Source organism: Peromyscus maniculatus, chromosome 15 (genome assembly GCF_049852395.1).
Source record: "Peromyscus maniculatus bairdii isolate BWxNUB_F1_BW_parent chromosome 15, HU_Pman_BW_mat_3.1, whole genome shotgun sequence".
NCBI classification, from domain to species: Eukaryota; Metazoa; Chordata; class Mammalia; order Rodentia; family Cricetidae; genus Peromyscus; species Peromyscus maniculatus.
In genome coordinates, this window is record NC_134866.1 from 40,751,038 (window position 1) to 40,763,189 (window position 12,152).

At 43.0% G+C, this 12,152-nt stretch overlaps 1 protein-coding gene across 1 annotated transcript in view; it reads left to right on the forward strand.

Moving 5' to 3' along the window:
* Positions 1–8,875: 8,875 nt before the first annotated feature.
* Positions 8,876–12,152, forward strand: part of Itga2 (integrin subunit alpha 2) — a 97,606-nt gene continuing 94,329 nt past the window's right edge. The window contains exon 1 of the mRNA XM_006979432.4: positions 8,876–9,109. Coding sequence (XP_006979494.2) covers positions 9,049–9,109 — 61 coding nt within the window. The 5' untranslated portion in view covers positions 8,876–9,048. The remainder of the gene's footprint in view (positions 9,110–12,152) is intronic.

Below are 12,152 nucleotides of genomic sequence, written 5' to 3' on the forward strand. Positions count from 1 at the left end.
GAGATGTCACACAATGCTTAGAAGATGCCCAGAGTAAGTTGTGTTCATGGTTTTCCATCTCAAGCAGGCTGTCATAGATGCCTTTATATCTGGAATTTCTTTATATCTTTTCAACTACTTAACTATACTTTGGGTGACACTAATTTTAAGCATAATGAACTTTCCCCCTCTCGAATAACAACTGATCTCTCATTGAGATCAAGTTTTCTCCGGATAGCAGAACAGCTGAGAGTTGTAAGCTGCCTTGATCATAAAGCAGGTGTCCTGAAAAAAAAAAAAAAGCAACCAATCTAATATTTTGTTTTTTTGAGCAATGCTTCCCTTTTCTTGGGCCTTTTCATCCTTTACAATATTAGCTTCTTCTTTTCTGTTTTTGTTTTGTTTTGTTTTATTAAGCAAAGGAATTAGTCGTTAGTTGAGCAAATATATTTATTCATTAATAAAACAAGTATTTATGGTGCATCAGTTCAGTGGCAGGCCCTATCTTAAGGACGAAGAATGAAAGAAGTTAATGGCACATGTTCACTGCCTTTAGGGATTTCCCACGGGAGGGAGAAATATGTGTTCCGGCTAATGTAGCATTATGAATAGAAACCTGCTCAAACAAGTTCATGAGAAAGATTAAGAGGGCATAAGCACATTTCATGGACTGAAAGGTAAGAAGGGCAACTAGATCTCCCACATAGATGAAAAAAGAAAATAGAAAACATAGAACCCAGACTCAATCTCATCTTTCTCTCAAAAGAACCTAGAAGACTCAAGAAAGAAGTTGGTTCAATCTCTGTGAGCCCCTAGGAGCCCGGGTTAGCTGATTCTGTGAGTTTTCTTGTGGTGTCCTTGACCTCCCCTGGCCCCTACAATCTTTTTTTCCTCCTCTCCTGCAGGATTCCCCAAACTCTGCCTAATGTTTGGCTGTGGGTCTGCATCTCTTTTCACCAGTTGCTGGTTGAAGTCTCTCTGATGACAATTGGGCTAGACACCAATCTGGTCACAGGAGATGGCCGGTTCAAGCTACATATCTGCTATTGCTAGGAGTCCAAAGTGGGGTCTTCTTGTAGATTCTTGGTGGATTCCCTTGTACCAGGTTTTTACCTGACCCTGAAATGTTCCCCCTTCTAGTAGTCTCTTTCAGCACTTTCCCCTTCTGTTCCCCACAATCTGATCACTCATATCCCCACACCGACCTACCCTCAGTCTACTCATGAAATCTCTTCTATTTCCCCTTCCCAGGGAGATCTGGATTCCCCCCACCACCACCACCATGAGCCTTCCTTTTTACCTAGTCTCTCTGGATCTGTGGATTGTTGCATAGTTATTCTTTATTTTACAGCTCATATCCACTTATGAGTGAATACATACCATGTTCGCCCTCCCGGGTCTGGGTTACCTCACTCAGGACGATGTTTTCTAGTTCCATCCACTTGCTTTCAAATGTCCTGGTGTCCTTGTTTTTAACAGCTGAGTTAATACTCCATTGTGTAAATTTACCACATTTTCATTATCCATTCCTTGGTTGAGGGACATCTAGGTTGTTTTCAGGTTCTGGCTATTACAAATAAAACTGCTGTGAATATAGCTAAGCAAGTGTCCTTGCGACTGACCTAGGCACTCTGTATGTATGTTACAATTGTGTAGCTTGATCCTTTTGTGGGACTCCTAACAGTGGGAACAGGGGCTATCTCTGACTCTTTTATTGGCTTTTGGGACCCTACTCCTCATACTGGGTCACCTTGCCCAGCATTAATACTTGGGGAAGTACTTAGTCTTATTGCAACTTGATATGCCATGTTTTGTTGATACTCATGGAAGACCTACCCTTTCCTAAACAGAAATGGTGGAGGAGTAGGTTGGGGATGGGAACAGAGGAAGGATGGTGGGAGAAACTGGGAGAAGAGGGAGGAGAAATTGCTACCTGGTTGTAAAGTAAATAAATTTATTTTTTTAAAAAGAAAGAAGTTTTGAAGTTTTAGAGGGAGTATGGATGACTTATGTAAATAAACATATATGAAATTTAAAGTAACTTAAATTTCAAAAAGCTTCTATGATGAGGGTTGAGAAATGCACTAATCTATAGGTATAAAAAAGGAACTCATGGGGCAGTTTATTTCCATCTCCATTTAACAAATAATGTTAAGGTCTCCTCCAAGGCTCCTATCCACCCACAGTGTTTGTTTTTCTCCAGTTAATGGTACCAGATACAGGTTGTGTTTTGTGAGCCAGTCTTTAAATCCAGGCAGAGTGGTTGGATACTCCCATCACACTCAGGTCATTATTACACCAGTGGGTAGATATATCTCACCAGGCCAGTCATTATAGTACCTCCCAATATCCACAGAGAGGTAAGACTATTAATAAACTTCTCTCCCCTGATAGCATGGGCAGAATCTTCTAGCACTATGAAAGCTAGCCAACAAAGTTGAAATTTCCAGGTTGATACCACCTTGATATCTCCACGTCCTATGGCTCAGGTATATGGTGTTTTCAGCAATAGGTTCTTATCATCAAGCTCTGGAAGATATCCAAGAACAATAGCTGGTAATGCTTGAAAGTGTCTACAGCATCCCACTGAACAACTCAAAAAGCACTGGGATGCCAAGAGATAGTTTATAATGTCTGGAAAAAGCATTGTACCCCCCATGATATGGTAACTCCATTGAAATCTCTTTTTTATGTGTGTGTAATATGTGCGCTTCTACAGTAGGATTTCCTATGGCATTTTCCAAAGGTCTTTAGCATTAATTACTGCAGTACTTCCTCCTCCACCTGCCCTCCCATCCCCAATGCCATTTAACCCTTCCAGTTTCATTATTTCTCCTTTACTTTTCATAGCACCTACATTCTGCTTCCTTTTCCCTGAAATCACCCTCCCACTTTGCTAGTTTCCTACCTTCTGTGGTTACTCCAATGTAAGGACACATATCTAAAAACTCAAAGCAAACATACACATATGAGAGAGAACATAAATCATTTGTCTTTCAGGGTCTGTGTTACCTCACTGAAAATTCTTATTTCCAGCTCTTTCCATTTACTTGTGAAATTTGTAATTTAATTTTTTCTTGACAGTAAAATAATATTCCATTGTGTAGTGCAGCACATTTTCATCACTTATTTAGCATCAGTGGATATCTAGGTTGTTGACACTCCCTGGCTATTATGAACAGAGCATCAATGAACACTGCTGATCAAGTATCTCTCCAGTAAGTGTGGAATAGACCCAGGAGTGGCTTTGATAGATCACGTGGTAAATCTAGTTCTAGCTTTCAAGGAGCTTCTACACTGATTTTTATTGTGGCTACACCAGGCTCCACTCCCACCAGCAGTATAAGCAGTGATCCCTTTTCTGTGCCAGCATTTATTGTCATTTGTGGGTCTTGTTGTTGTTGTTTTATCTTGGCCATTTTGACTGCAGTAAGATAAAATCTTAAAATAGGATAACAATAATGAACATGCCAAAATTGATGGTAAAAGCCCATAAGGCCTCCACCCCACACAAAGAACTGTAGGCAACTAAGGAAATCGGGGGACAAGAGAGGTGATCTTCCTCAAGGAAGAACATACCAACTGCTTGTCTGGTACTGAACAGTCAGTCCTGAAAACATACATGAAGGTAGCATTACACACTTAACAGGTTACATTTAGAAATAGATAAGTATGCACATAAATGAATGCAATACAATTAGTGAAGAAAGAGGCCCTGAATTTAAAGGAGAGCAGGGAAGGGTGGATGAAAGGGTTTGGAAGGAGAAAGGGGAAGGGGAAAATGTTGCAATTAAATGATAAACCCAAAAATAAAATAGAAAAATGCTACCTTTTCTCCAATGCATGTTTTTGGCCACTTTGTCAAAAATCAGGAGGCTGTAAGAATGTGAGCTTATGTGTATGCTCTCAATTCTATTACATCGATCATTGCATCCATAGTTAAGTTAGTCTCGTGTTGTGTTTACTACGACAGCTCTGTAGTTTAACTTGCAGTTGGGGATAAAGGGACCTAAAGTAGGTTTTTTATTGTTCGGGATTGTTTTTGCCTATTCTGGGTCTTTTGTATTTCCACATGAATTTTGAGGTTATCTTTTTCAACTTCTGTGAATAATTTCTTGGGAATTCTGATGGGGATTGCATTGAATCTGTACATTGCTTTTGGTAGGATGGTCATTGTTGTGACATTAATCCTACCAACCCATGAGCATGGGAGATCTTTCCATCTTCTGGTGTCTTTTCAGGTTCTTTCGTCAGAATCTTAGTCTTTATTGTACAAGTACTTCATTTCCTCTGTTAAAGTTATTCCAAGTATTTTTCCCGGGGCTATTTGAATGAAATTATTTCCCTGATTTATTTCTCAGTATGTATGTCTTCGGTGTACAGGAAGGCTACTGGTTTTGTATCCTGCTACTTTATTGAATATGTTTATCAGTTGTATGAGACTTCCAGTGGGTGAAAGACCTTAGGGTCTTTTATCAAATCCTCTAGAAAGGATGGTATTTTGATATCTTCCTTTCCAATTTATATATCCCCTTTATCTCTTTTTCTTCCTTGATTGTTTTAGGTAACAATTAAGTACTGTGTTGAACAGGAGTGGAGAGAATGTTGCCAATTTTGGTAGAAATGCTTTGAGTTTTTCCTTCATTTTGCATGATTTTGGCTGTGGGCTTATTGTATATCGCCTTTGCTATGTTGAGAAATGTCCTCTGTATCCCTAGATTCTCTTGAACTTTTATCAGTAGGGATTTTGGATTTTGCCTAAGGCTTTTTTTTTTTTTTTACAGTTTCTCACTTAATTAGCAGCTCACCACTTTCACTGGCCACTGAGTCTTTGTGACCTACCTGTCTCTATCTCTAGCACTGATCCATGCTGCCACTCTCAATCTGTATGTGGGTGCTGGGGATCCAACCCCATGTCCTTGTGTTTGCCTACTAAGATATCTCCCCATCGCAATATCTGAAGATTTATAGCAATCAAGCTCACATCTCTGAAGGAAAATTATAATTACAAGTATAAGTGCATACTGAAGACAAGAGAAGGAAATACAGATTATGTAGAAGACTGTGTCTTAGGTACTGTCCTATTGCTGTGAAGAGGCACCATGACCAAGGCAACTAATAAAAGAAAACATTTAATTCAGGGGCCTGCTACAGTGCAGAGGGCCAGTCCATTATGCTCCCCACCATGATGGCAGACAGGCAGACATGGTGCTGGAGAAGTAACTGAGAGCTATATCCTGTTATGCAGGCAACAGACTTGGTGTGGGCTTTTAAAACCTCAAAGCCCACTCCAGTGACACACTTCCTATACCAACAAGGCCATGCCTACTAATCCTTCTAGTCTCAAACAGTTCTACACCCTGGTGACTAAGCATTCAAATATATGAGCCTGTGGGGGCCATGCTCATTCAAACCACCATAACTGCCAATTGGTGAGAAATCTTACAAGCAACAACAGAAGGAGGCTCAGGTAGCCATGGCACAGGGCATACAAAGTTAGTTTGGTGGCAAGGAGTCTTGGTGATAGCCCTGAAAAAGGAGAACAGAGTTTTCTAGAATGGTGTTGCTATAGGAATGAAATAAGCAAGATGAACAAGAAGCAAGAAGAGGTCAGAAAGGAACATGAGAAACCTCATCAGGCTGCCCTCCCTCATTCAAAAACATTCTGGCCTAGCTCTGAGAGAAGAAAAACATAGGAAAGCCTCTTCCACCCATGATCAGCCTCAGAGTGTTCAAAGACTCTTCCAATTGCTCAGTGATGCCAAAACAATGTTCACAATCATAATAAGTGGCATCAGTTGCCCATGCCACTTATTATTTTCTCTGGCTGCATAAGACAAATGTTGAGTAATTGTCATCAATGTGGAGGGAAGCAAGGAGACCAGTGGATTTTAATGCTGTAGAATAGGAAAAGTCCTTAGTATGTTTCATATGTCTTAACTAGCTTTTAGGAAATGGATTTTCTTGTTTCTAATCATCCATCTGTAGTAGAAGATGAAGATTTTCTGGAAGACCCTTTTCTGGGAGGGCTATCACTCTGAAGGCTGAAATCTTTGACACTATAGAAGATGGAAAGACCAAGATCCGGGGTGAGGAAGGAATTCTCCCTGATCACCAAAGGCTGTTCTTGGCTGTTAAGCAGCTGGAAGATGGCTGTTATTTCCTCTGACTACACTCAAAAGGAACCCACCCTTCATATTACGCAGAGATTTCCTGAGTCTTACCTGACTCCCAAGAAGAATAAGCAGAAGATAAAGAAGGGTAAACTAGCTGTCCTGAAATACGGTAGATTCAATGAAAATGGCAAACTTAGTCACCTTCAGTAAGAGCACCCTTTGAAGAATAAGGTGCTGGGATTTTTACAGCCATCTCTGTTGACAGACATTAAGGTGGCAAGTGTTGTCTGGCTGACTGCCCCCACAAACCAGGAAACAAGGGATAGTGTATGAGTTAATAAAAAAGATAAGAACTGGGGGAAGAAAAGAAACTACTGCTTATTGAATTTTGATACAACATTAGAAGATTGTCTAAAATTGCCATGGGTGTAGAAACTACACAACACACTAATTCTTATGGTTTAACTCAAAGGATCATAGCAGCAAGATCACATGTCAAGCCAGATATGTGAATTAACATGTCTATTTTTCAGCCAGATACTGGTAATAATTAACAAAAACGTAAAGCAATGCTGCTCTTTTCATGGGTTGATTTACATTTGAAGGAGGTTATTTTCTTTAATGCATCACATTTATGTAAATATGTAATGGTTACTGGTATTAAAAATTAATATACAAACATCTGAAAATGTTCTGTTCTAATATTTTATATGGCAAATGTAATAAAAACAAAAGTTTTTATTACAAGTTTGAATGGCATAAAAAGATCCTGGGGCTACAGAGGGAAAGTTTAGCCATTGCCTTATTTCCTGAAGTGAACGTGGCTTCCCAACTAACTAACCCAGGCAAGGTATGCATGAGGTAAGACTTTGGAAATAATTTTGTCTTAGCCACTTCATGCTGGCTAAACATTGTAATCCACAAACGTGCGCTTTCTTTCCTAACATTTTTGCCTGCTCAATATATATATATATATATATATATATATATATATATATATATATATATATATATATATATATATATAACACAGCTAACTCCTTATCTGCTCCTCTCCCACAGCAGCATGGTGCTGATTTGTCCTGTTCTAAGAGCAACATCCCCCAAAAGATGCACTTTCTTCTCCCCAACACAGACAAAGCACTTAAAAAGAACCATCCTGCTTCCCAAACGAGAGTCTGCTCCAAACAGAACTCACATTTCAGTGAGTCAGAAGGAAACAGACAGATAGTCATCTCCCTGAAACCTGGCAGGCTTCCCACCAGGAGACTGGGAGCTGCCCAGCTGTGTGTCGGGGTTAGTGAGCAGCCACCTCGGGTCTTACTAAGCACAACACACACAAGGTCAGAAGTGTCTGATAGGATCAGTGAGTAAAGCTAAACAGCGGTGGTTGAGAGAACAGGAAGCAACCTGGGGCTACAAGGTTCTGGGACGCTGAATTTATAGTGTTAATCATAAGTTCTAGCATCTAGTGAGTGTAGACTTGGTACGGTCATGAGTCTAGCCTATTTAGCAAGACCCAGGCCTGTGAGAGACACAATAAGGTCAGGTTTGTTCCCTGGCCTCCATACGTATGGACCCGTACAGAAACATGCATCTTACACACAAACCTATACACACATGCGCACACACACACACACACACACACACACACACACACACACACACACAGAAAAAGAAAAAGAAAAAAAAAAAAAAAAAAAAACAAGAATTCAAAGTTTCGACTCGACCCATCGTTTAGTAAACAGGGAAGTGTTTGGTCTTTACCAAGCAGTTACGTCTGTTCTACCTAGAAGGGTCTTGCTGTCCCATGGACCCAGGGAGTCCTTTCCTGCTTAGGGGCCGGCTCCCAAAAGCTTTTGAATGATGTTAGTAATAGCAATTAGACAATCAATTCTTTAATTTGGGAGACCTTTTGATTACTTCATAGAAAGCAGTCATTGGAATAACTCTAGTGTTGTCAGGGTGTAGGAATCTGTGGCTGAGCCCTTGGAGGAAAGTCGGAATTAGAGGCGATTAGAAGTGGATATTCTATTTCTTGGATCTGGAAGTGAAAGAGTCAGGTACAGAACGCCGCCTCTCCCGAGTCTGAAAGACCGGAAAATGGTGACGGCACAAACTAGAGGAAGAGTTGTGAGTCTTCAGCGGCTCTTCCCTCTTCTCACCTGTCCAGAAATAAATCAAGTAAACTCGGCAGTCTGACTCCCTCATCACCTCGGAAATGAACGATCTTCTCCCCTCTCTCTCACACACACCCCTCTCTGTGGTGCAAAAATAGTACCTCGGGGATAATCATAACTTGAGAGCAGCTCTTTCTGATGAGTTAGTGTCGAACCTGGTCATTCTGAGCTTATTTCTGTCCCTTTCTCCACCCACTCAGGAAAAGCAGAGAAGGGCACGCACGTAGGAGCAGCCTAGGAGTGGCGTTCAGGGCTCATGGCTTCCTGCTGAGAGCTATCGTGGGTTGTGGTCTGATATAACTGCACTGGGGGGGGGGTCTGGATAGGGGTTTCCTGTGGACCGAGGACGAAGTGGGGGGCGGGGAGGGGAGTGGTCCTGAACTCTTGGGTCGGGTGTGCTAGGGCAGTCTGAGATAGGGCAGGAAAGGTCACCAGGCAGGCAGTCCCATCCTCACTGCCTGCAGGATGCGGGGGTTGGGTGGGAGTCGCGGCATCGTGGCTCGCTGTTTGGAGACCTGGAGGAGTTGCAGCCGCTGCTGCAGGGGCTGGGCTCCGTGGGGCGTGGCAGGGCAGATCCGGAGTTTGCCCAGGCTGAGGGGCGGGCAGGGGCGGGTCCTAGCTCAGAAGCTGCAGCAACTTTTCCTTGCTCTCATCCAGGCCAGGAGAGAAGTCTTCGGGGCAGCTTCTGTAAAGTCTCTAACTTCTGGGAGCCCTCGACCAAGGGTACTGTGTGCACCCCCAGAGCACCTTAGATTTCCCAAAACAGACCCAAGATGGAGCCGGGACAGGCAGGGGGCGCGCTTCTGCTGCGGCTGCTAGCGCTCCTCGCTCAAGGTAAGTCTGAACTCCGGTGCTGTGCGCGTACTAGGCTGGAGAGACCCGCAGTGTTCCTGGGACAGCCGCGAGGCATCTAGTGCAGCTGGATAGAAGGCGGAGGGGTGCGCTCGGCATCCACGTGGACTCGGGATCCCGGCAGCGTGGAGCCGCTTACACACACACACACACACACACACACACACACACACACACACACACACACACGTCCGGATTAAGACGTGTTTCACCCGATCAAGCACCCTTCAAAGTCATCTTTCGAAGTGCTTTGTGCTTAGATGTTCCCACACTCACACATTCGGAGCCTTCGTGGGTGGCCCGCAGACCGTGCATCCCACCTTCCAACTTCCTACAGAGCTATAGATCCGGCAGGTGCTGAGCTAGCCCTGAATCAGGGAACCCGGGATCTAGCGCAGTACTGCAGCTTGCTTACAGCTCCCAAAGAGTGGCTTTGCAGGAAACCCTGATGTGTGTTTTTCACCCTACAGTCGTGCACAAAGCCCCCTATTTCTTATTTCAGAAAGGCGCCCTGGTGTTTCTTTTCACAGGAGGGAGGAAAGCCCAGCACCTCTTAAAAACTAGGCGGAGGGGAATTCTTCCTTCCCTCCTGCCTTCCTCTCATTGTTATGTCGTCCTTCAAAGAAAGTAAACTTAAGCCAGTTCTACCACTTTCTTCATCTTAGACATCGCAAAGGGATTAGCTGAGGCCAGAGCTAGGCTGCCTGGCCTGACTTCCTTTGCCCTAAGTGAGGAAGGAGGGTGGAGGAACCAGCAGGGCTGCTGGGAGATTCAGGAGAACTTTCTCTCCACCTTTATCTACATCTTGCATTTGCCCAAGATGAAGGCTTTGGGGGCAGTGGAAGGGAGAAGAAAGCAATTGCATCTGGACTCTAAACAGCTAACAGAACTTAATGGTCACTAGTTGTCAATTATTTTTACAAAGGAAAGCATTCCCTGAACTGTGCTTCTCCGAGGCTAATCTTTCTTTAAGATGGAGGAAAACTAGTCCAGGTTAGCCTTGTGGAATTTCCTGTGTGTGAGAGTTAAGAGAGAACTGTGCTGCCGCCCAACACTCTAGCAGATGCAGGGCACCGTTAGATAATAGGATGGTACCTTGTAACCCATACTTCACACATGCTCTGTCCTGGGGACACACAATTGATTTCAGCGGCCATCAGCTCTAATCTAGGGGTTTAAGACAGCTGGGTTGGATTCTGAAATTCCGTTTCTGAGGCTCTCTTAAGAGGTACTGGAAACACAAATCCAGGCTTTTCATCTCCCTTTAATTGTTGGTATTATTTGGAGAAGCTTCTGAAGCACATCATTTTCTAATCTTGAAATGTTGAGGCTTGTTCTGGGGAGGAGCCATGAGAAGGATGTTGGTGGAATGTGTTGCCGAGAGGCATGAAGTCAGGTACTGGGATTTTCTTCTGTAGTTAGTTAACAAGGATGACTCAGTGTCGTCAGCAAGTAGATGGGGTTTCTACAGCATCTTTAAAAACTACTCCACAGCCGGGCGGTGGTGGCGCACGCCTTTAATCCCAGCACTCGGGAGGCAGAGCCAGGCGGATCTCTGTGAGTTCGAGGCCAGCCTGGGCTACCAAGTGAGTTCCAGGAAAGGCGCAAAGCTACACAGAGAAACCCTGTCTCGAAAAACCAAAAAAAAAAAAAAAAAAAAACCAAAAAAAAAAAAAAAAAAAACTACTCCACATATTTATTCCTTCCTTTTGATTTAGTTATTTGTATTTTCAAGGAACACATTCTCTCTTGATTTTAATCATCTAATTAAACGAAATCACACAATAAAATTTTGCCATTTGAGAGGGCAGTTGAGATCCTTAGGCAGGTAATGTGATGCTTGCTGCCTTGAGTATCTAAGGTTGGCATCTAGTTGAAAGCTCTAGGCCAGTAGTCCTTCAAATTTTTATTTTACCCTAGCTATATAAACAGTCAACATTATGTAGCACTAAACAGACACATATATTAGCCTTTCTAGATCATAGGCATGCACAGTTGTGATTGCAAATACCTACAAAAGGTGGAAATGTAAAGGCAAGCTGAACTCCTGTGTCTTCTTACATTCTCTACAGCACCCAGGCAGACCACATTAGAAGACAGTTCATCTTGGATCTCAATTTAACACTTAGATTCAAGTTCATTTTCCATAACCCTGCTCACAAGTGGATAAGAGGAACTAGTGCTCAGTTTTGTTCCATATGTATCACTTTTCATTGTTCATGGGCAGGCTGAGGGTGGAAAAGAGAGATCACAAGGCACATAGATAATCTGTAAACTAAGGACACATCCAGAGAGGAAATCAACTGTAACCTTAACATGAATAAAGTCACACGTTCTCCGGGGGGCTCATGGGCCAAGGAATCCTCCATACGGATTCTGGATCACATCTGGATCACACATCACTTCTTATCTCCCTGCTGAGCTGTCAGCCCTCTCTTTCTCCTGTAGTATTATTCTCCTTGTCTGGAAACTAATCAATAGGTTCCTCTCATGGTAAGTTTTCCTTTTAACTTTTGATTTCCTCATGAAATGCCCCCATCCCTGGCTTCTGTTCTCTTTTTCTCCTCTCCTCTCTTCAGCTTCGTCTCACTTCCTTTGGAGGTTCATCTTCTACCTATTGCTAGATGGTGTTTGCAGAGCTCCATCCTGGATCTCCCTTCTTCATCCTAAAGGTGCTGCTAGACCCAGCTCCTTCCCCAAGGCAGGGTCTCCAGCCTCACTCACCTCTTGAATTCAAAACACTGCATTTCCACACCGATGTGTCCGATTCCCACGCCAGACTCAATATTTCCTAAACTGAACCCTCTACCCGTCTTCCAGGATCTCTCCTTTACAGTTCACCATGGCTCACAGTCAGTGTGCCTTGCAAGCAGGGAGGCTGATAATGTGTTTGCCATGTTTTAAGTCTCACCCTTGCACTCTAGATTCTACCAATCAATGCAACTTCTATTGCACCTAATTCCAGCCCTCATCTTCTTGTGTCAGAACCTCTGTAACTTTGGAACTGGCTTGCCCATTTTATTTC